This window comes from Pongo pygmaeus, chromosome 3, assembly GCF_028885625.2.
Source record: "Pongo pygmaeus isolate AG05252 chromosome 3, NHGRI_mPonPyg2-v2.0_pri, whole genome shotgun sequence".
NCBI classification, from domain to species: Eukaryota; Metazoa; Chordata; class Mammalia; order Primates; family Hominidae; genus Pongo; species Pongo pygmaeus.
This window is the reverse complement of record NC_072376.2, coordinates 132,114,442-132,139,630: the sequence shown is the minus strand read 5'-3', so window position 1 is coordinate 132,139,630 and position 25,189 is coordinate 132,114,442. Positions and strand designations below refer to the sequence as shown.

General features: G+C 33.7%; 2 protein-coding genes and 1 non-coding gene across 15 annotated transcripts in view; 1 reads left to right on the top strand and 2 right to left on the bottom strand.

Annotated features, from left to right (window-relative positions):
* Positions 1–25,189, top strand: part of PDE5A (phosphodiesterase 5A) — a 134,009-nt gene that overhangs the window by 57,625 nt on the left and 51,195 nt on the right. For all 4 annotated transcript variants that reach the window (XM_063664062.1, XM_054486069.2, XM_054486071.2 and 1 more), the window contains exons 4-9: positions 4,092–4,163; positions 5,757–5,846; positions 8,197–8,334; positions 10,800–10,867; positions 17,191–17,299; positions 18,291–18,378. In XM_063664062.1, coding sequence (XP_063520132.1) covers positions 4,092–4,163; positions 5,757–5,846; positions 8,197–8,334; positions 10,800–10,867; positions 17,191–17,299; positions 18,291–18,378 — 565 coding nt within the window. The remainder of the gene's footprint in view (positions 1–4,091; positions 4,164–5,756; positions 5,847–8,196; positions 8,335–10,799; positions 10,868–17,190; positions 17,300–18,290; positions 18,379–25,189) is intronic.
* LOC129035976 (small nucleolar RNA SNORA11) lies at positions 1,413–1,539 on the bottom strand. The gene has a single exon (XR_008502451.1). It is a non-coding gene; the product is annotated as a small nucleolar RNA SNORA11 (small nucleolar RNA).
* LOC129035560 (zinc finger protein 283-like) overlaps positions 18,898–25,189 on the bottom strand; it is a 112,732-nt gene continuing 106,440 nt past the window's right edge. For 9 of the 10 annotated variants that reach the window (XR_010126109.1, XR_010126112.1, XR_010126110.1 and 6 more), the window contains 2 exons: positions 20,477–20,541; positions 18,898–19,035 (listed from right to left, as the gene is read on the bottom strand). Coding sequence is in view for 1 of the 10 variants with exons in the window: in XM_054486075.2 (XP_054342050.1) it covers positions 24,806–24,911 (106 nt within the window). In the remaining 9 variants the exon portion in view is untranslated. Of the gene's footprint in view, positions 19,036–20,476; positions 20,542–22,918; positions 24,912–25,189 lie in introns of those variants that run through there. The other variant, XM_054486075.2, reaches the window with a different exon arrangement.

Genomic DNA, 25,189 nt, shown 5'->3' with positions numbered 1-25,189 from the left:
TTTGCCTACCACATGGAATATTACCATAACTTGATGATTCCTTAGGATTCAGAAGAGAAGTCAGAAAGCCTGGATCGGTTATGTCAACTCTCTCACTCTCAGTTTTCTCATCTGTAAAGCAGGTGGGGAGAGGGTATGGGGGTGGGATTCCCAAGCCTAACACTGATTAGAATGTCAGCTCCATGAGGACAGGGATTTTCATCTGTTTTGTTCACTACTGGTACATAAAGGCACTTAGTAGTTAGCTGTTGAATAAAGTATTTATGGCAGAATGAATAAATGAGTCAAAGAAATGTTTGAAAAGAGCACTAGGGAAAATTCTCCCCTAACTCCTCTATATATTGTTAAGTTCTAGTTTTCTTAGTAAAGTTTGTATTTGGCTCAGATTAGACTGTCTAGAGTCCTGTCATTGCAATGGAGATCTTCTGAGGCTGAGAGAGAGAGGGATGGCTATGATTTGTAGTCTGTCCTTTCCTCCTTTGCTTTTAGTTTCCATGCTGAGCATCCCCTGAACTGGGGATGGGGAAATGTATTGGGATTGATGTATGGCCTCAGTAAATGTCTGGGGCAGCTGCTTATTGAAGAAGAAATTGCTCACTGTGGCAATGATCAGTTGCCCTGAAACAACCAGCTGTCACATTCCATACTGCTCGTCCAGTGAGAGTCAAGTCTTGGCCTTTGCATTCCTAAAAGAACACTCGACCCTGTGAGGACATAACATCCATTTGTGCTGTGCATAGTGCCAGTAAAATAGAAAACAGAAAGGCTTTTTTGCACTTTTACAGAAATAGCGTGGAGTACCCGTATCTGAGAGTACAGTTAGCCAGCAGGTAGGCAAAAGTGAATGGACATTCTGATATGGAAGCTAATGCTTTTAGGGGTACTGCCTCTCACATGAAGTCTGACATATACTTAGAGTAAAAGCTGTCATTAAAAATGGACATTTCAAAGCCTATAGTTAGCAGTTACTTGATTTAAAGACAATGATCTAATTTGTTGAAAGAAGCAATGGATGACAGCAGAAAGAAGGACTGACTTTATATGAACATGAGGGCAGAGGGTGCCAGTTTTGCTCAGGATCCTTAAAGTCAGAGAATTAAACTGTTATTTGTCTTGTATTGTGTATGCAACCCTGGATGAACACTATGCCTTTTCTTCTATTTTTTGTCTGTTTTTATCAATGTCATTTTTCAAATGTCATCCTTCTGGGGATAGAGGCACATATACATGTTGGATACACAGTTGTCTCTTAGTATACAAAGAGGGATTGATTTGAGGACTCCAGTCCATCCCCTCATACCAAAGTCTGTGGATGCCCAAGTCCCTTATATAAAATGGCATAATATTTGCATAAAACCTATGCACATCCTCTCATACACTGTAAATCATGTCTGGATTACTTTTTTTGTTACACGTGTAGGACATTTGTTCTTAGGGAGTCACAAGTTTTCTGCCCCTTGTCACAGTGACCCCAGATGCCTGTTCCATGTGTTATAAACAGAGGAGCCATTCTTTAGCCCCCTGCTCTTAGCACACCCCTAGATTACTTATACTACCTAATATAATGTGAGTGCTCTGTACATAATTGTCCTACTATATTTATTTTATGTTCTCTTTATTGCTGTGGGTTTTAAAATTTTTTTATCAAACATTTTCTATCACAGTTGGATACAAAGGACCAACTATATTTTCCTGGTCTAATAGTCTTTTGACAGAACTTGTTTTTTTTTTAATATTTATTTATTTATTGGTACAAATTTACAGGGTATATGTGAAACTTTGTTACATGTATATAATGCATAGTGATCAAATGAGGGCATTTCTGGTGTCTATTACCCCTAATACAATACATTTTTGTTAAGTATAGTCACTCTCCTATACTATAAAACATTTAATTTATTTCTTCTATCTTACTGTATGTTTGTAATCCCAGCACTTTGGGAGGCCAGAGCAGAAGGATTGCTTGAGCGCAGGAGTTTGGGACCAGCCTGGGCATAGCGAGACCTCATCTCTACAAAAAAATTTTTAAAATTTAACCAGGCATGGTAGTACATGCCTTCCAAGTAGTCCCAGCTGCTTGGAAGCTGAGGTGGGAGAATAGCCTCAGCCTGGAAGATCAAGGCTGCAGTGAGCTGTGATTGTGCCACTGCACTCCAGCCTGGGCAACAGAGCAAGACCCTGTCTCAAAAAGAAAAAAAAAAAAGACTGAAAGGAATCATCATCTCACTGTAAATTTATGTTGATATGATGATGGACTAAAATGTTAATATAGTTTGATTAGTGATCATTTAATAAGCAGCTGATTTTTTGTCTTTTTATATTTTTGAGTGAGCAGGAGCTTTCTCTTTATTTTCTTGCTTAGTACATTGCTTCACACAGTTCCAGGTATAGATAGCATATCAATGTATACTTTTTGTACTGCATATTTATCAGAAACTTTGCATAATACTTTCTATATCTGTTTGAAACTCATCTTTCTTAAAACACAGATTTAATGTTTATGTCTTTACTTTGTAAAACCAATTATTAGAGAAAAAAATTTAAATGTCATTTCTGAGACTCCTTCTCTTTTACCCACATTAAGTGCCCCTTCAGTGCTCCTAGCAATCCATGGCCACTGTATCATGAAACTGATCCCACCATCCTACTATGCTACAAGTCTATGTTTATGTATCACTCATTCTTGATTCTGAGCTCCTTCAGAGTAATCACTTCCCCAGTTTTTTATTACTTTTTGGTACATAATAGGCACTTCAGTATTTGTTGAGAGGATGAATGAATATCTGAGCATTTAAAATAACCAAATTATACTACTGTATATTAGACCCCAATGACTTTCAAGTGGCTGTTATTATAGTTCCAGTGAACATTCCTAACTACAATCCAGACATTTTTGACCTTAGAGGAATTTTACTAGAAATTTAGTCACTGAAGTTAGAGCATCTAGAAATCTGCCACTGTTTTCAAGAGCTAAAGAGTATGTAAAAATAAGAGAGAGTTGCTCTAAGGGAAATGAAAAGATATAGGATAATTGCATAATTCTGCTTTTAAAAACAATTAATATCCCTTTACCATACAGGCAAAAAAAAAAAAAAAAAGAGGGAGAGAAAAATGTTAAGAAGACTACAAAACTACATAAGACAAGAAGGTATTTCCCCTTCCTTGTTCTGCTATCCTAGAGGAGAATTTTATATCTTTTTCTTAAAGCTAAGATACTATAGTGAGCTGAGAAAACAAAGTGAACCATCCACGTAGAATTAAAGATACATATTTCTGAAGTATAGCCAGTTAGAGGATAATAGCTTATTCCACTGATACTAAATAGCAGAAGAAATGAAAGAGTAGAATTAATAAGTAATAAAGAGGAGAGAAGAGTAAGTTGAAGGTCTTTATAGGACTAAGGTATAACTCAAAATGAAGGTGGAACTAAAAGGTAAGTAACTTCCAAATGCCTTCTGATCTATCTGAAATAAGCCTCAGCATGTTAATTCCTGTTTTGATTTTTCAGTACCCTCTTTCCCAAAAATAAGTCTGTTGAAGGTAAAATAATTTTCAAGGGCAGAAATTTCAAAAGAATTTGGACTGCATACCTACATTAAGAATTATTTTTGCCCTAATGATCCTCCTGCATTCTTTCCATGATTGGCCACTAGGTCCTGTTTCATTTTTAGTAAAAGAGCATTTAGCCGTTTTGAAATATTATATTTAAAACCCATATAAAATGTTCATGTTCTTATATACTTTATTGGAACTGTAATCAAAATTTGTTGTTTATATTTAAAAACTATGGAAAATATATACTTAAAATGTGATTGCTAAAATAATTTCATTCAAAATGCAGGGTGAAATTACAGGATCAAACATAGTTTGGGCCCTAATAAATTAAAAACATTCAAATTCTTATTAGGATGAAAGAATGTGGTAAATGATGTAAAGCTTGCTCAAATGCTGATGAGGGGTTTTGCTTTTGTTTTGTAGACTGGTGTTATTTTAAAGCATATGCAGGATATCTTCTATAAATACATTTTGGTGAATTTTTACAAGAAATTTCAGTCAATAAAAAAATTGTCACTTTTCTCTCCTTATACCAGGTTGTTGGTGTAGCCCAGGCCATCAACAAGAAATCAGGAAATGGTGGGACATTTACTGAAAAAGATGAAAAGGTACCAAAACTTATGTCAGACATGAGCCAATTTAGGAAGATGCTTCTCTTTATAGTATATACACCTCTAGGTTTAGCTGTTGCTGAAATTGTTGGTCACAAAAAAAATTAGAGTTAAAAATAATCTGAAATGTTCAAGTGTATCTTAGGCTAAATAGAGCGATGATTTCACATCTGAGTACTTGTGTTATTCAGTCAGCAGAAACCCCCAAATTCCCTCTTTGCTGTGCTGCCAAGCCTGCACTGGGCATGTTGGGGCCACACAGAGGGTGACTTATGGTATTTTAACTATATCATTTACCTTTCATCACTGCTATAGAGGTCCAACCTTGAGTAAAACCCCATAAAAACACTGCTCCAAGTTCAGCACTTTTGGTTGGCTAAAAATTGGAATTGTCTCCTGGTGTAGCAAATTTCTGAATGTTTTATAAGTCTTGCACACAGACAGTGGGGCGCCAAGGTATGAATTCAGGCTGGATGATGTAAATTTGGCTTCAGAGAGAACAACAGCCAGCATTATTTTATTATTCTTCTTGTTCAACTCTGAAGGAATACCTTCCACACGCCTCATTGACATGCTTTCTATTTAAGGACAAAAGCCCTTAAACCTATTGATAAATTCATTCTATGAGTAGGTTTCATTATTTCTCCTATTGAATAAGTAATTATGTGTATATCATAGCCTACTGAGTTATTCCTATTCCAAGCCCATTGCTGTTTATGTTGTTCCCCTGAAAATTAGTAGGAGCTTTTGAATTTGGAAGACGTTCAAACAAGACAGTTATTTCTATCTCTATGCTATAGGCTAGGTTGGCGCCTGTGTTGCTCCCCTTGTTATAATTGCTTCGGAACATAGCAAATACTTTTTAAATCAAGTAATAGACATCTAGGCTCCTGTTCTGTTCATGGCACTTGAGAATATTTGGTGTGAAAACGTGGTTCCTGGATTGGCTTTAAATTCCATTATTATGTCTATAATCCATTAATATAACTCCCTCTTGAATTGATTTGAATTTTTAAGGCTCTATCACATTGTGGATAAGATATGCTGTCTAAATATTTATTTCAATCAATAAGTAATATAATTGGAAACACATTACCCTAGTATAGTATAATGAGGATGATAGATCCATGTTAAAAATGACATATTTAAAGTAATGTTTGCAACTTTATATAATATTTAACTTTATGCTTTTATTGTGAATATTCTTTTAACAAGTACGTAAGCTGTTATTTGCTGCAGTAATGAGTTACAAGCTGTTTATATAAGAATTTCAGCATAGATCCAAGTCTTAATATCATGGAGAGGCTAAACCAAATTTTGCATAGAATAAATTGTAACTTCAAGTGGTATAAAGAGGTCTTTATCTTAGTTCCTCTCCTTTTTCTCCTTATTGATTTATACTAATTTATACCTTAGGAGACTATTCCAACACCTTTAGCTAAGACTTGGTTTATATCATCCTAATTTTATGTAGAACAAACATCTACTCTTTTGGCTTTCTAACTGTAAATATTTGAGGATCTGTATTTCAGGCAATATAACTAGACTGTTTTATGTACAGTTTTTATTTGTCTATTATCTGTTTTTTAGGATTTTGCTGCTTATTTGGCATTTTGTGGTATTGTTCTTCATAATGCTCAGCTCTATGAGACTTCACTGCTGGAGAACAAGAGAAATCAGGTCAGTCTGATTACTAAAGAAAGTGTATAGAAATACTTTTTAAAAATTGTTACATTTTTATCCAAGTAATGTATGCAGATGATTAAAAATTTAGATAGTACAGATTCTCAATACTTTATTTTTTCTAGTAGTCATTTGTATTTCCTATTTTCCATGCTTAGTTGTTTATCTTGTTAGACAATGTTCATTAACTTGGAAGATGAGGATTTATTTGACTTACACCACACGTTACTTGCCATTACCCTTATCCTACTGGAATCATTCTGTCACTGTGTTAAGTCACTGTATGGGTTGCACTTGTGTTGTTAAATAATGGTTTTAGTTCTTGCTCTGTCAACTGTAGATATTACTCTTGATTTCATACTCTGTAAGACGGGTGTGTTAACATCCCCTGTTCTCTTTATCTCTTTTTCCCAACTACCACTCCTTAGCCCTGCTTTTCCCATCTGGATTTTTTCTTTTACAATTGCCCACGTTGGTAATATATACTCTTCTACAACCATGATGAACTTTTCCTGGGCTTTGTCTGGGTTAATTCTAAAGTTGCAATTTTAAAGAAACTATTTATAAGCACTATAATTATGTAAATGTTGTTCATACTACCTTTGTTATAGAACTTTTCATTTTTCCTGATGTTTCTGAATTTTTTTTCCTTGAACTCTTTTCTCTAGTATAGCCTCATGTTCTTGGTTCCTCCCCTCCTCAAACTCTATTATATTAGGCATCCTGTTGAGTTCTCCTTCTGCTTCTGTTTGCAGAGCTCCAAACTGAGGTTCTCCAACCTTTCTTCTTCCAAGCTAAACTATTTAGCCCTATGCCTGCTGAACTAGTGTCATCATAGAACTTTTCTTCATTGCTTTCTTAGAAAGATTCCACTATCTTTTGGATCCCCTACTTCTTTCTCACTTCCTTATTTTGTTGCAGCACATTCTCAATTAACTACTTAAGAAAGGGTGTTGGTAAAGTAAACTTTCTGAGTTCTTGCATGTATGAAAATATGTATTGTACCATCCTGCCACTTTGGCTGGGTATAAAATTCTAAATTGAAAAATCAATTTCTCAGAATTTAGAAGTAGTGCTTTGTCTTCTAACTAACATCCATGTTGTCCTTATTCTTGGCTCTTTTGTAGCTATTTTATATTTATTATCTACAATATAAATATATAACATGGCATATAATACATATTTTGTATTTTTATATTATTATTTATATCTATTTTTGTCTATGTGTCTATAAGCTTTTCAGATTATTTATATTTGCTTTTGTAACTTAATTTCACAGTATTTTTTTTCATTCATCATGCTGATATCTGTATGTTGGTTCATCTCTTTGGAGGTTTAAGCAAACTGTTCACTTCTGTGTAATTCTTTTTTCATGTTTTCTTTGATAATTCATCTTCTCTACCGTCTATTTTCTCTGGTTAGAATCTGTGTTAATAAGATATGGGACCTTCCATTCACTTTAACTGCAGTGTTCTCCCTGTTCTATTCTTGCCATCCTTTCATCCAGTCCCCATTTTTAAAAACAGATGTGATCACACCACTTTCTTCCTGCAGTGCATCACAGTCTAAACTGCTTCAAAAGACAAACAGTGCTTTTCAGGTTCTTTTTCTGCTTAACGCTGCAACCTCATCTCCCAGTTCTTCTCTTTAGAGTCTGTGCTCTTATAAAATCTGATCAAAACTTTCAGTATACTACTTTCTTTGAATTCTATTATTTTTGCCTGAAATATTTCTCTTCCCTATTTCATCTGAATGTTTCCTGCTCATCTTTCAGACCTCAGCTAGGATAGCGTCACCTCCACTGAGTTTTCGGTAATACTTATGAGGTTCAGAAGAAAGAGAAATCTACCAGAAAAAAACACAAAGGAAATTCTTAAAACTTTGTTTACTTTGACGGGTAATATTTACTGTGCTCTGTAAAAATATTGATAATGTTGACAAATGTTGATCTAAAAAGTTTGGAACAACATTAACAGTGTGTTTTATGTACCAGATAGTGTTCAAAATACTTTATATTATCTTAATCCTCCTAACAGCCCTATGATTTTAATGTTATTAATAACCCCATGTTCAAGAAATTTGCCCTCAGTCTCAAAGCCAGCAGGAAAGGAAGTCAGGATTAAAAACTGATTACTCTGGCTTCAGAGGCTGTGATCTTAACAACTATATTAACTATATTAACAGTCAATAAAGGATTTTGTTAATAAGTGGAGATATATTTATATTTGAATGCAGACTTGATCATAACCTGCTAGGTTATATAAACAATTTATAACCCATATAAATAATTGTGCTTTAAAAATTACAAATAATTGCTAAATAATAAGCTCTTAATTTTTTTGTCTAGGTGCTGCTTGACCTTGCTAGTTTAATTTTTGAAGAACAACAATCATTAGAAGTAATTCTGAAGAAAATAGCTGCCACTATTATCTCTTTCATGCAAGTGCAGAAATGCACAATTTTCATAGTGGATGAAGATTGCTCCGTGAGTACAGAGTATGATTTTTTTATTTTTAGAAAGACAGAAACTTATATTTCTGTAAGTACTACTTTTAAACCTCATTTTGGTCTTAGAACCCTCTCTCAAACCCAAATATGTATGAATATGTATATAAAACTAATCAGGGTATGAGCTTTTCTGGTTGAAGACAGGTAGAGGTGGAGGGTCAAGGGTGTCTTCATCAGCCTTTTTTACCTCTGTTCATGTCCCCATCCCAACATCCTGAAAATAGTTACCATGGGAATGTCTGTGTGCTGCTTCTACCAATGGCGACACTGTCTTCATGGAGAAATATATTGTCATTACAGTGTGCTGACTTTTCATGGTCAGGAATACTGGTGCCCTAGTTGCTATGAACAGGCAGACCAGACTCCTCATTCTGAATGGGTTGGGTATAAAAATTTCTTCTTACCAGAAATTGTATAGAAACCAAAAGGCATAGCCCAGTAGGAGTATTACTAATGGTCCCCATAAGTCCCATATTTTTACCAACAGTGGAAAACCACTAAACTGTTCTAACTGGTAGATTTCAGTCCATTGATTTTGTAATGTGAAGATATATTTTCAGGTGTCTGGGGAAAGATAAGAGTGTTGTCACAGAGTGCTAGTTACAACCAGGCCAGCTGTCTTGAGTTTGCCAGTAGAATCAGGGCCCCTGGCCTAAGACAGTTTTTCTTTATGCACTTTCTCTCCCTTCTCAACCTATGAACCACTGTTTCTGGAATATTTCTTTTTGCTGTAGTTTGTTTTCTTTTTCCTTAGTCCCTAAGAATAGGTTGTTCATTTGTGGATTAATAGGAAAGAGAGCGTGCACTATCACTTGTATAGGACAATTATAATCTACATATGATATCTGAAGTTATGTTGTGGGGCAAAGTAGAATAATAAAAGGTATTCAATACTTAATTTATATTAAGAAATTTTAGTTGATTTAGATATAAGGACTATACTGTATGACCCAACATCTCAACCATTTGGGATGTGATATGTGTCAGATGAATGCATTATTTAATACAAAATTCTCGTTAATATCAAATGAGAACTCAGTAGGCTAAAAGGTAATCAGTATTTTCATAGATACTATTTCATATTTTTCAATCAGTTATAAAATCCTTAATATAGAGGTGATTTTAATATAGTAGCCATGCCATCATTTTAAACTTCAGGTCAGAATTCCTTAATGCAGTATGTCACTTAATCTGTAATTTTTGCTCTATGACCCACTTTTTGCATTTAATTTTTGAAAGTTATATGTGAAGCACTCCTTTTTTTAGACAACTTAAATATCACTTTAATTCACACTCAATGGATACTTCTACTAGTTAACACCTGTTATGAGAGTACACTGATTTGGATCAGTGCTACTTGGAAGTATAGCACAACAATATGCTTATTAAGATATTTTGCTCAGTTTTTGACTACTTAAGTTGTAGGATTTAGAAAAGGAATTAGGTGACTTTATATTCATTTGTATTACATTTATTTGGTGTTTAAAAGTACGTCAACAACATAAGCAAAGGTGAAAATGTAAGGAGGAAAAAAATGTACAGATTTCTTCCATCTCCAAATTAAACTATCATTTTTTTTCCTGTTTTCTTCCAATTCTGTATAAATAGAGCATGGGCATAATGTGCTGTTCTGCTTTTTAATGTGATTTAAAAAAATTTTTTTTCTTTCTTATTTTCGAGACAGAGTATTGCTGTATCATTCAGGCTGGAGTGCAGTGGCACGATCTCACCATCGCTGCTCACTGCAACCTTGGTCTCCCAGGTTCAAGAAATTCTTGTGCCTCAGCCTCCCCAGTAGTTGGGATGACAGAGGCATGCCCACCGCATCCAGCTAATTTTTGTGTTTTTAGTAGAGTAGGGGTTTTGCCATGTTGGTCAGTCTGGTCTCAAATTCCTGGCCTCAAGTGATCCACCCACCTTGGCCTCCCAAAGTGTTGGGATTATAGGCGTGAGCCACCACGCCTTTAATGTAGTTTCAAAAGTATTTCTCTATGTTGTTAAAATTTTCACAGTTATTTTAATAATCACATAAAGTATTACTGAATGAAATATCTTTTTAAGAAGGGATTCTTTACCTGGGATTTAACAACAATCAATGTACTTAAGCTTAAAAGCCAAAACTTGAGAATTTTCAATAAGTGTAAAAAATTTTGAAACTAATAAATCTATCAGCACCTAGAAAAAAAACAAATAGTCTTCATATAATCATTCTTCCAAGAGAAAATCAGAAATTATATGAACGAAACTTTTATTTTAATTAAATGGGAAGCAGTTTTGAGGATGTCATAAAATGAGTACTTGGGTCTATTTTGTCCAAGAATAAGTAAAAATATATTACAAGTATTGGGGTCTTTTGTCAATTCCATAGCATGTATGTCTGTATCTAGATAGTTTTCATTACCTTGTCAAACTTATTTCTCAGTCTGTGTTGTCTGTTTTTAGGATTCTTTTTCTAGTGTGTTTCACATGGAGTGTGAGGAATTAGAAAAATCATCTGATACAATAACAAGGTAAAAGCACGTATTCTCTACTTGTCTTTATCACATGATATAATATTGGCTAAATAGTTATTTCATGATCAGTTTGATTTAAGAAATATAAGCTACAGATTATTTTATTGTCTCTTGTCTTTTCTCACATTTCCGGTCCTAAGTCGTCCTCCATCAAGATGGAGAGACTATTGACCACAGTGACTTAAAGTTGTTACTTTGTTAAGTATTTATATTTAAATCAAAACTCATTACTAGATTATTATTTTGACAATGTGGTAGAAGGAAGGGCCTTTTCTCCTATTAAAGGATTTTAGGAATTAGCAAAGGGCAGGGGTGTAACTTGGAGGCAGATGGGGAATTCATTTGACTCAGAAGGCAGACCTGACTTTAAGCCTTGACTGCTGACTTGGGCATGAAGGGGTAGTCAAGGGAGATAAACCATGGTTTCTCTAACCAGAGAGTTTTCTGATGTCCTGGAATTTGGGGTTCACATGGTCATAATTGAATAGCTGACCTTTATTTCCTTCTTGGCTTTGCTGATCATGCAGTGAAGATTATAGCCCGTCTCCACACCTATTCTATCCTAAGCTCCTGTGCCACTGCATTTTCTAGCAGATTTGACATTGTTTTAGTTAGTATTGAATCCTTTTGAAATGTCTGAAAATGTGCACATTAATATATATTATTTTAATTTTATGATGCTGTAATACCTTTTTTCCTTTTTGAAAAGAAGATTTTAGAAAGTTTCTAGGTAGGACACATGTAAATATTTGAATATTTTACTTTTTGGCTTGCATAAATAATGAGTTACTATATATAAATAGAAATATATACATCTGTGTTTATATATTTACCTTTATCTCCATGGGACAACAGGAACATCAGTATGATAATCATATTAAAAGTCCAAAATGATGAATTATCTACATTATCTTTTAATATTTGTGCAGCAGCATATCCCTGTGTATTATATTTTAGGTATTGGCTTTTGATTTTTTTCTTATAAATTCAGCCAGGCCCTCTAATTTCTTTTAGCAGTAGCTGGACAAATCCAGTGAATTGGTGTGACAGTGACCTCTACTGGTAAATATGCATTTAAAAAAACACAAAAATGTCTTGCTATTTGTTTCTAAATACCACATTCCCTCTCTGTAGGCAAAATGGAAAGAATCTTTCCACTTATTGATTTAATGATTCGAAGACAGTCTTAGTATAAAGATATTTTTTATAAAGGATAAATAGGTCAGTGTGATTACCTTAAAAGACTAATTTACATGGATCATTTTAACTGATTTATTAATTGACTTTACAATAATGAAAATCATTTCAACAGTAATAGTTTAATAGTTTAAATGTTTAGTTAAATGTTAACTAAACATTTAAAGTAAGCTTTTATTATAGTGATACAGTAAAAGGCCTCTGAGATTTTTTTTATTTTAATAAAAATTAGGTAACAGGTCTAATTTTGCAATAACTGAATTTAAAATGGTGTTTAGTAATGTTAACGTTTTGAAAAAGGGCAAAACTAATATTGATACTTATTTTTCACCAGCAAATTCTTTATTATGTTTCTAAAACTGATTATTGGTAGGATTTAGGACTCCAATTCTCATTATTAAAAACTTTGCCAATCCAAACTTTGCCATCTCTCAATTTGATGAAATACTAGGCAATTTGATGTTAGCAGTAAGCAAATCATTCTTTTCAGGAAGTTATTTATCAATTAAAAAGCATAGCTCATTCGAGATTTTTCCAACCAATCCACTAATGACCTCATAAATTAATATACTGAAGATGGTTTTGAAATGTTAAATGTAAAACAACATATTCAGGGTGAACATTACACATAATTATTAGAAGCATATCATAAAAGGGATAAAGCATAATAAGCTCTTGGGAGTTGAGTTGCCCAGGAATTTCCAAAGGGAGGCTCATTACCACATGATGGGAAGTTTTAGAGTTTTTGTGCTTCAATTCAAGAGCCACCCAATTAGAAGGAAAAAAATGAGTATAATGTTTTGCAGTTTATGTTAGCTCTTTATTTTGAGAAGTAGATATTTTAGTGCTATAATTCCATACTAATTAACTTTATGTTCATTCACAAATAAACATTTGTGTCATAAAATGACAAATACATAGAATTAATCCTTTTAGGTCACTTTCTTGGAATATACATATTAGTTTATACTTGTTATTGGTTATCATATTAGAAAATATAAGTGTAATTAAATAAGTAAAGACTACTACTTTAAAAAAGTGTGGATACAGCATAGAAGAATGTAGAAGTCAGACTGATTGTATTTAAATATAAGTATTTAAGCTGCACCACATACTGGGCTTACTAGCTGTGAGACTTCATGTAAATTATTTAATCTCTCAAAGCCTCAGTTTCTTCATCTGTAGTGGTAGTAGGATTGTACTAAGAATTAAATGAGATAATGTATATAAAATGCTTCAGAAAATTTCTGGCGTTCAGTAAGTGTTAGCTATTATTTCTGTGTCTCTTTGATTTTTTTTTTATTTGTCTTTGGTTTACATTAGCCTGCAGTGACTCCCATTTAATTCTAAAGCACAGAAATTTATCTTTTCAAGCTCCACGTACCTAATTCTGTCATCCCAACAATGCACTCATATACAGTTCATTGATACACATTGTACAAAAAGCCTTAGATGTGTGTTAGTCCAGGTCTTCCAAGAAACAGATGCCAAAATTAGATTAAATGTGCAGAAATTTATTAGAGAAAACACCCTGTGAGAACCAGAGGGAAGGAGCCAGGAAAGCCATCAGACCAACACGAAAGTCTGACCCAGAGTTAAGGAGAGGAAGAAGGAAGGAAAGTTGTACAGAAGTATCCTAGACAGCTGAACAGTTCTAAGGAAGGTTTGGCAAGGCTGCTGGGAAGTCCTCTAGCTGAAATTTACTGTGAGAAGAATACTGGGCCTCCCAGGATTAGGCCTACGTTAGTGTCCCTAGTGTGCTCAGTCTTTTTCTCTGGGACCAGCCCTGGTAGAAGTGACCTCAGTGCAAACTTGTTGATGGCTTCCAGAGCACAGCAACTTGAGACATTGGTCAGCTACTCTTTCTACAATTGGAGCTCTGAGGCACATTCTAAAGGTCACTATAATATTCCCATCAGTAAAAGAATGAGATCCATATTCCTTGTATTACACTTTCAAAATCTTTCACTATCTGTCCTAGCCTAACATTTTCAGCTTGAAATCATCATTTTATTCTTGACAATCTGTAACTATTGAGTGTTTCCCAATTACAGATAGAACTCTTCCATGTCAGCAATGTGTTTTATACTGTTTTGTTTGTTTTTTCCTGCCTGGAATACTCTACCTTTCATTCCTGATGTCTCTCCTTTAAAAATTCTCAGCCAACTGTGAATTCATTTCTCTAATGCTACCTCTTCCCTATTCCACTCCATTTAGGTGCTACCTGTCCATCTTCTCCACATGTGTGGTGCTTACATTGTTACACCGTATCACTTAGGATTAGGCTTAACTGTGGATCATGAAAACCCAAAATAAAAATAGCTTAAACAAGAACACAGTATTATTACTCTCTCCTGTAAAAGCCCAGAGGTAGCCAGATCAGGCTTGGTGCTGTAGCTCTGCTCCACAAAGGCCTTGGGGACCAAGACACCTTTGGACTTTCTACCTTACATCCCTAGGATATGGCCCTTTCCTTCAGGGTCAAGGATGCAGCTCCAGTCATTATATCCACATTTTAAACAGTAGGATGGGGACAGGGAAAGAAGGGACAGACAGCACGTATCACCTCTTAGGAAGGTTACTAGAAGCCATCACAGACATTTACTCTTACATCCTGTTGTCTAGAACTTAGCCAGATGGCAATACTAAGCCACTAGGGTGGCTGAGAAATGTGGTCTTTATTCTGGGTGGCCATATATGTCCAGACAAACAGAAGGGGAGGAGAATTATTGAAGGACAACTGGCAGTCTCTGCACTAGACTCTACCCAAATAGTCCATGTAATTTAAACACATTATTCATTCTGTTTCAGTCTTCTACTAGATTGTAAGCTCCTATGACAGTTACTAACCTATGTAAGTTTGTCTCCCATATACTGCTAAGGGTGCCTCTGATGGAGAAGGTATTCAATCTGTATTTATTGAGTTCAGGAACTAAAAATTCATCAACATTTCTTATAGAGTAAGAAACAAACATAGTATCATGTAACTTTAATAAATCTAATGCTCATTTTTCACTTAAAGTAGCCATCAGGAAAACCTAAAAATTTCAAGGAGTTAAATAAGGTATCAGGTATTTGTTGATTTAGAAGTAGTTTTTCTACTTCTCCTTCTCTATACTAACTAGTATAAGTCTGAATTTCTGATCTCTGACAAATTGCTCGACCATTTTGGATTTTTTCCTGGCTCCTACTCTTAAAATAATGATGATGATAATTAAAATAATGATGATGAAGAATAATAATAGTTATTGATATGATAATTATCATTTTAAAAGAGATTTTACAAGGATACTTACTTCTCCAATATACTTCATTCTCCTGGTGGTCACCTTTTCATTTTTCTTCTTTTCACTATAGCTTCTTATTTTCTTCTCTCTAGGCTGTTGCTATTTATAAAATATTTGTAGTTTTAAACATTGTTTTATTAAACTAAACCCTGCATTTATATAACCTTTTCTTGAGTGTCACCCAGATAATATGTATGAAGTAGGACCTCAGGAGTGTACTAGGTCTGATGTGTATGATAACTGGCATGCCTTCGCAGACTCTCAGCCTAGTCTCAAGAAATATTCAATTTAAAGTTCATTTACTATTATGTCACTCTTCTGTCATTTCCTTTTCATTCTTTTTCATGTATACATAATACTAGACAAGTGGTCAGTACTTGGTTTGACCAAATTACACTTAAAGTAAAATGTACAACAAAGGGAAGACTGAAATATTTTGACCAGGAACAAGGCCACAGAGTTCAGGAATCTTCGTGGAATCACTAGCGCTGAAGGACGCCATATGAAACCACTGTCCCAAGAAGCAGCTGGGTCAGGTTGGGTGGGAAGGACAGAAGATAGCAAAACATTGGAACTTTGGAAACTTAGAACAAGTGGACATTTTTCCTGAGATGTATGCTGTTGTCACTCGGTATCCTTGGGAAATTGGTTCCAGGAACCCCTACGGATACCAAAATCTGCAGACTCTAAGGTCCCTTGTATAAAATGATGTAGTATTTGCCTATAACCTATGCACATCCACTCTATATTACTTATAATACCTAATACAATGTAAATGTTATTTAAATAATTGTTATGTTGTACTATTGTTTAAATTTATGTTATTTTTTATTTTTGTTTTTTTTTTTCTTTGGCTTATTTTCGATACTGCAGTTGGGTGAATCCAAAGATGTGGACTTGTGGGTACAGAGGGCCAACTGTATTTTATTTTGAAATGTCTACTATTGTTAGGTTTTCCTACTTCTTTAGTGCTATTACCATTAAAATAAGCATGTCCTTATAGATAGAGTAAATTTCCATAACCTGACCCTCTTTGCTGAATTTATCATCACCACAAGGGAACATACGGAGTTTCCTGATGAAAAAACATGTTCCATTCTGTTCTCCATCCCTTGCACTGATACTGTACCCCCTGGCATCGATTAATCTTTCATGTTCACTCTGTTAAGCAAGAGACTGGAACATAACTGGTAAAAATATTGTAAGTTCATAAAAATGTCTTGAGGAAGATAAATTTTTAATTTTAAAAGTATCTTAAAGCATCTCAAAGCAGAAAAAAGGTGTAGAGAGGAAACTGAACAAAGGGAAAGATGCTAAGGAAGACACGACAAAAAGACAGAAGGAGAAAGAAAATAGACTTAACTAGAGAGAAGAGCTTTAAAAATTTTTTCTAAGCTGTTTGATTTTTCCCTTGGTCTTAAAATGTGTAAAATACTGTTTTATTGGGATGGATAGAGAAACCAAATAATGAGGAAGTAAAACAAGCACTAGACCTTTGGCATTCTATAATCTGATGGGAAAATAAGATATGAGGGGACATATGAGTTTACATTAAATGACACCAAAAATCACCATGCCCATTTGCAATGAGAATAAGGCCATTCACACTTATAAAACTTGTTGAAAAATTGTGGGATTTTGTTTTTTAAAACATTTAAATTATGGTAACTGACAAAGTTGTAAATCATCAAACACATTTAAAGCTGCATTTTCCACGTAAGTATATATGCCTTATAATTTAAGGCTGGTATTTTTCTCCCTTAATCATTTATTTAACTATTTGCCCATGCTTTTTTTTAACTGCACAGAGGGAACTCATATCTGTTATTTTCACAGGGAACATGATGCAAACAAAATCAATTACATGTATGCTCAGTATGTCAAAAATACTATGGAACCACTTAATATCCCAGATGTCAGTAAGGATAAAAGATTTCCCTGGACAGTAAGTAACCCAATTTTAGATTTGAAGCTAGAAGGCTGTTTTCCCATCACATCTGTACTTACAGTTATTCTTGAGCTGAAGGACGGGCTCTAGAATGGACTGTTTAGGAATGATCTGTGCTTTCCCTCATCTGAGGAAGGAGAATAAAATAGATCGTAACATCTATTGAGAGCTGTACTTGGGTATTTTTCTTTGTACTTTTTTCACCTTTTTAAACGTCTATTAATAAGTTACCATACTGTTTTTGAAGTAATTTAGCTATTACCTACATAATGTCAATAACATTCCTTAGATAATATTGCTAGAGTTTTTGTCTTATTTGCAAAAATTAGTTTCCGTGTGGCTTGAACTGATGCAATTGGTAATCTGTCAGAGTGAGTAGCTCTGGGAAAATGGATGTCTGTTTTTCTTGACCTCAAAGCTACAGATATCTGGTTCTCAGACAGTGAAAAATTTGAATTATAGTATTTTCTCTCACCTTTTCAGGAAAGCATTGCACTTTGAGGCAGCTACCTTGATTTTGTTATTTGGATGATTTTGTTATTTGGGTGTTATTTGGAGACATTGTTAGAACTTTAGCAATAGCAACAGTGGTATTATTAAAGGACAGGTTTGTAACACGGTGCATTTTAGGTGGCGTTTAGATTCTGCCCCTCTCCTTAAATTATTTGGGGCATTTACTACACTAGTATAGTAGATACTGTACTTTTACTTATTTTTTTTTACTTATTTTTACATTTTACTTATTATTAAGCTGCTTGGAAAGTTTAAAGTGAAAAGAATTCTGATATTTTTAACAAAGCAGACATTGCTTTATATTGCATTTATGTGAACTTCATTATAATTTATACATTTTCTGCTTTCCAATGTTTGCTAATATAAAAGTTGAATAATAGTGCTTTCAAATGTGTCATATAGTTTATATGTCATCTAATGGACAAATCAATCTCTTTACCATTTTAGCTGTTTTGTTCTTTTTATTTTTGTTTAGACTGAAAATACAGGAAATGTAAACCAGCAGTGCATTAGAAGTTTGCTTTGTACACCTATAAAAAATGGAAAGAAGAATAAAGTTATAGGTAAAGCCTTTCCTTTAACCTATGCTCTAATTTTTAAAAATGTATTCCCAGCTATACTTCTTTCTTTCAAATGTAAAGAATAAAATGTTTTAAAAAAGATAAAATTTGGAATGATAGAATAATTAAAGTAATTCATAAATACCAACAGACATTTGTTAAATATCTTATAAACTATGGTGCACTTTTATAATTATTATCCTATTTCAGCAGAATTTTTTGTTTAAGAATGATTGGTGATGTATTGAAATTTGGTAGACTGTACAAGAGATATTAAGTAGATAATGTGTATTGTTTTAGAGTCTTATTTCCTGGATGTTGACTTTTTTTAAGAACGTAGTTTAGATTATAGATTATATTTATTTGTTCATTTAATATTTATTGAGCACTCCACTGTTCTTGGCAGTGGGGATAAATCAATGAACAAAGCAGAAATTCCTGCCCTCAGGAGCTTATGTTCTTAACATGATTATAGAAAAACCTCTACTTCAGGAATGATGGAAGAATGCATTCTCAGAAAAATTGAATGATGTTTCCTTTTATTGACATATTTGTCTCCTGGTATTGCAGTTATGTAAAGGTTAAGTAGGATTTTATATGCCAGTCATCCATGGTTGATGTAGTGAAAAAGGTCTGGACTGTTAACATTCTCCCAGGAGCCTGGAAATAAAGAAAATATGATAACTTTTTAAAGGTTAAATTTAGAATTAAAACCCTAATGGAGCAACATTTAGATATATAAATATAACTTTAAAAGTCTGAATACTTTTCCAGTTGTAAGATTTTGTAAATGATTGTAAATGAGAGTTTTAGTCAGAAAGAAGGGGCAGAAGGTATCAGTAATAAAAATAGAAAAAGAAAAGACAGATATTAAAAGTGACTGTCCAAGTTCTGTGCAAGAGTAAAGTAACATTTGTCCCTAACACAGAGATGGATGTAGAGAGTTGTATCAGTGTGCATCGAGTATTCTGACCATATGGTGAGCCTTCACTAGGTGCAATGGATGCCTCAGATTATAGCCAGTAATTATCTTTCCAATTCCCAGTCCCTCTGCCTAGAATGCATCTTTATTGTGAAAGGAATACATCAGCTTAGCACAATTCAACATTCTCTGACTCTGATTTCCCTTGTTCTGATTCCAGTCCCACCAATCCAACTTGTACTGATTACTTTCTTTTCCAGTGTAGGTTAGCTCATGGGAAGAGAATGCATTATTCATGTCCTCTCAAATATACTGGTTGCCCTGACAGTTGTTTCTTATTGTATGAACTGGACTTGAGGCAATGGGCAGGAGCTGCAGGTGCTTATACTTCTGTTTCTGGGACAGATCTGTTCCTTTTTGAATATTGATACTATTTTGGTTTTATAAATCAGTCTTGTCAACTTAGTTACTGTGACTCCACCCCAGCAGTCTTCAGTATGCTAATCTAGTGCCTAAGCTACAAGGTGGAGGGTCAGCTTCTGACCCTGGTGAATTGTGCATTAAAGCCGCTTAGAAACCAGCGTGCCAACCCCCTGCTGGGCTGTTGAGTCAACTCTTCTACAGTTCTCAGAGAAAAAAGTGGAGGCTAATGAATCTGTGAGATCTTTTTTAAAGATTGTCACTGATCAGATCTCTAACATAAGCAATAAAAGAAAACTGCCAAGGGTGCCTTACAATATGATACCAAGTAAATGTTATAAAATTTTATTTCTCAGGGAGGTCAAGGGGAAAACTATATTATAAATGTTATGCTGTTTAAAATGCTTTTTTATAAGTGTAAAGATTTACTACAAGCTGTCTATGGCCTTTGAAAATGTGAAATTAAATTCCAGAAGGAATGCATTATTTACTAGTAAGTTGTCATAGGAAGGAAGGCAGAGTGGCAGCTTGCCCCATCAAGTCACATCTTCACTTTTCCCCAGCAACATTTCTTTGGAATAATAACTGGGAATGGGGAGTGGCTGGAGGAAATCACGCATCAGGCCCCTTTGTTACTTTATGTGAAGGTAAATGAGAGCGAGTTAGACAACATGGAAAGAGCGCTGGACTGGGGGTCGGACTCACAGCATTGTGTTAGCGCCACTCATCTTCAACCACACTTATGGGCACATTACTCACCTCTGTGGAGTTGAACTTAATAACTTTTCAGATCTGTTCAAAATTCACATTCTGGGATCCTGTCACTGTGTCAGACAAGTAAGCAAAAAAATAAAAAATGAAACAATCAGACTTCTCTTGGCATATATTTTGTATCACCCTACTTGATGACAGAGCCAAAAGTAGGCAAATGTAGATTTTGGAGAGAAAAATTCTTTGTAAATAAAAAGAAAGGAAAAAGAAATGATTTCTTTAGTCGGGTTTTGTGTGGGGTGAAGGGAGGTTCTCAAGTAGATCCCAAATATAAGGGGGGAAATTTCCAGTGTTCCTGCTGCTTTACAAAGATGACAAAACTAAGAATTTGATTTCTGGACTATACTTATGTACCTACAGTTGTAGCATGGAAAATGTCATGGTTGTGGATAATTTGTCTTACATGTCATAGACCAGATTCCACTATTATGTAATTCTAATAGAGAATCCCTATAGAGTTACGTGCAGAAAGACAGACGGACACATGTGTTTTTTGTAATCTTCTTCCTTCCTCTCATTTTTTCCATTACTGACATTTAGATGGAATTATAGACATTAGACCAGTATGGGGCCTGCTGTCCCATCACATTTATTCCCTGAGGTATTGTTTCCTATCAAATGTTTTCTTAGTGCTCTGGCTAATACACAGTGTTTCCACTACTTTGCTTCCAGTACTTTTAAGGAAATATATTTCTCATTGAATGTTCATTTATTTTAACTAATTATTTTCCCTGCTTATTATGCTAAATGCCTTTTTCCAATATCATATTTACCAGACATTTTTATGCCTATTTTTTCCATATCAATTTCAGGATAACTTTTGCAGAAATTAGTCCTATTCTCATTGAAAAATTTTTTTAAAAAGAGATACTTAGAACATCTCCACTTTAAATAGCTTACTTTTTCATCTCCTTGTTAATAAATAAAAGCACAAAAATAAAAATTACAGTGCTGTACCACACATTGTTTGACAGAGAAATATGAGAAAGAAATATGTATTTGTCAACTGGTTACTATCTTAATCCTTTCTCATGTACACTGTAAGAAGGTTCTGTTTTTTACTTCCACAATGAATTTTCTGAGTCTCTTACACTTTCAAACTTGTTCTGTTAGCCTATTTGAACTGGCTAAACACCTACATCATTCCGATGCTCCAAATGGCACCTCATTTTAGTTCCTTTCTATCAATAAAATTTGGGAGACCTGCATGCCTGCAGAGTTTTTTTGAGTAGGCCTTAATAAATTTTTGAATCATTGATTGTCACTACCACATCATCTTATCTTACTCTGTTAATTTATTTTGGCTTTATTTAATAAATTACTCAGGGGTGGACCTTTAAATAGGTGAATACATGGAGAGACAAGCTGCTCATCTGTGTGTTGCAGTAGAATTCCAAGGCATAAATAAGTATTCTAATGTTATATCAGCTTAAGTTTGACTACTACTTCATTGTACTTTTCATATTAAATTTTATCACTTGGCAATATCACTATTCATTTGTTTATAATTGTACATTGTCTTCCATGGTATACATTGCTTGTATTACTTAAAGTATCCAGGTTTTTTCCCAGTTAGAGAATTGTAAATTATGCTTAGTTACAATAAGCACAAGGAAATAAGACTATAGGGTGTAAGGGCAGTAATAGGTGGAAGAAAACTAGAAAAGAATAGAATTAAGATATTATAGTTTAGAATTACAGAAGTGAAGATCTATATAATAAAAACAATGTAAAGATTACAGATTTAATAATTGACTGAAGAAAGACAAAAATAAGGAAAACTTTTTAGTAGCACTAGAAAACAGATAAGTAGTCTTTAGTGGATCAGAAACACTAAGGAATTCCTGGAACCTGTGAAGTATACATCATTTGTAAAGACACATTTTATACAACATGGGCAAAAATTGAATAGGTATAACAATATTTCTATCAAACAAAGTAGAATTTATGGTAAAACATAATGTAAAGAATCACCTTTCATTGAGTAAAATTAAAACTCACAGAGGAAAATGTAATTGCCGTGACTGCTAATAAACTAAATAGCATCATTGACATACAAAAACTAAAGCTGTTAAAAATACACGGAGAAATGGACAAAATGATCATCACAGTGGGCCTGAAATATACTTGTCAGTGTTAGATTATAGGAAAAAATAAAGAAACATTAGAATTGATAAAAATTAAGTGGATTTAATTGACATATATAGCTTTACTTTCATGTTTCAGAAATTAAAAATATAAATTATTCTCAAATGTATGTCAGAAATCAAATATTGATGATATGCAACACAAAGTCAGTCGTTTCTGAAAAGCAGAATTGTTGGTCACTTTCACAGATCACGGTGCATTAAAACTGTTAATATATAATAAAATGATAAATTGGAAGGAAAAAACTCACTTAGAACCTGAAAAGCATTCTCCTAAATGACAAAGAAGAAATCAAAAGTCATAATTAAATTACAGCATTTTAGAAAAGTAATTGTTCTATCAACATAACATGAAAACTGAAGGTACATGGTCAAAACTATACTCAGAGGAAATTATGTAGATTTAAATATTTTATTATTATTAAGAAATAATGAAAAAATTTTAACTGAGCATTGAACCGTAGAAATTAGAAAAACAGCACCTTTCTCTTTCTCACTCTGCTGCCTTCCCCAAATAAATATATACATGAGAAGAAAGAAAGTAGAAGAAAAAATTGAAAAAATAGACTTACGAAATGAGAAGAAATAAGAGATAATGGGCAAACACAATAATAATAGACGAACCTCCAACAGATAATGAGGATATTAAGAGAGAAACGCAAATAGTAATGAGAGAGGGAATGTAACTACAGATACCAAAGACATTTTAAAAGATACTTGATATTACAGTGTAGCAAATAGGAATCAACATTTGGTGAAATGGAGAATTTCTATAAAAATTGGTAATAACCAACACTAACTCAAGAGGATTTTAGAATTGTTCATGGGAGTAACTGAGAAAGAATTTGTTATTAAAAAAACAAACAAACAAACAAAAAAAAACTATTGCCCAAAGAAATTCTAACCAAAGCAATCAGAAGGGAGGCAAGGTTGAAATAAGATGAGACACAGAAAAAAAGGAGGCAAAATAAAATAACTTTCAAATTATATTAGTGTTAACTGGAAAACCCAAAAAGAATTAGCTGAAAGTACCTGTCTAGTAAGAGTTTTATAAGAAGCCTAATTATCAAATTATTAAAGAGAAATAATTTTAATATATGCCAAGACAAATTTGTTAGAAAACAATGGAAAAAAATAAAACCATTTACTATAGTAACAAAGAATAAACTTGGCCAGAAATATATGCCATCTATATGAGGAAAGCTACAAAATTCTGAGTGACTTAAAAATCATTAAGAAGTGAATACATTTCTGAAATGATTAAAATCTAGTTTACGAGATATCAAGTCACCCCAGATTAGATTTGCATCAGTTTTATTATGTATCCTTGTGAGACTTGGGTGGGGGTGGGGAGGTTGTTCCTGATCAACATTTACAAACATTGATAATACTTACAACTGGAGGTGTAAAAAGAATCATAGCTGATGGTTATTGCCCTTTCAGAAATTAAATTTAGATTTAATTCAGAAATTAAAATGATATAAAAGTAAAATAATTAAAAGTATGGTATAGGTGCTAAAAGACATGCCAAGATTGATGAAACAGAACAGAAAGTCTAAATGTAGACCCATCATCTGGCATATATAATTGTGTTATTGTATGTAACAGAGTAGGGTATATTTCATTATTTTTAAGTAAGATACTTTTGAATGAAAGACACCATTTTATGTATCTCCAAGAAAGTAAAATATGATTTCAATTTACTATGTCAAGCTATTGATCATAACATGCATACTGATTTCAAAAATATTAAAATGTGGAAAAAATATGTAATTGTTGAAACAAATATGAATTTAGTATATGGTGACAATTCAGATCATCAGAGAATGGATAACTCTTCAGATTGTTATAAGACTCCAATAGCAGTTAGGGGAAAAATTAAGTTGGATTATAAGATTAAATGTAATACATCTATAAAAGTACTAGAGAAAATATAGGTTTATATATAATATTAAAATGAGGAAGCCTCTTTTAAAAGCAAGGCACTATAGTTGAATATTGTAAGGATAATTATTTTGGCTCCTTAAAAAATTAAATCTTTTATACAGCAAAAACCTCTCCAAATTAAGATGATTGACAAATGAAAAGTGCAGAAACAAAAGTATTTGCAAGATAGGTCAAGGTTCATTTTACATTTTAAGAAGGCAGGATGCTAATTTTGGAGTCCATGTTATGTGGTAGAGAGGACATAAGACTGCAAGCAGGGTATGAGCATTGACCCCCTGTTCTGCCAAAGAGCCAGGAGGAAGACTGTGGTTGGTAACAACATCCGATCCCTGGAATTATGGAAAAGAAAATATAACTGTTTAATTTTAGAAGCCATCTAGTCCCTTCAGCATAATTTCCAGAGGTGCCTTCAATGCTAACCAACTCTCAGACCTACTGTGATGACCACATTCTGAGTACTTTATGAACTCTATCATAATATCAGGTAACACTGATAGTTTGCTGTCTAACTTCACTACTTCTTGGTTTCCCCCTAATACATTTTTGAATGTTGTTTTATTTTGTGATTGCACTTATTAATGGGTTTTTGCTGAATGGTTCTCTTTTA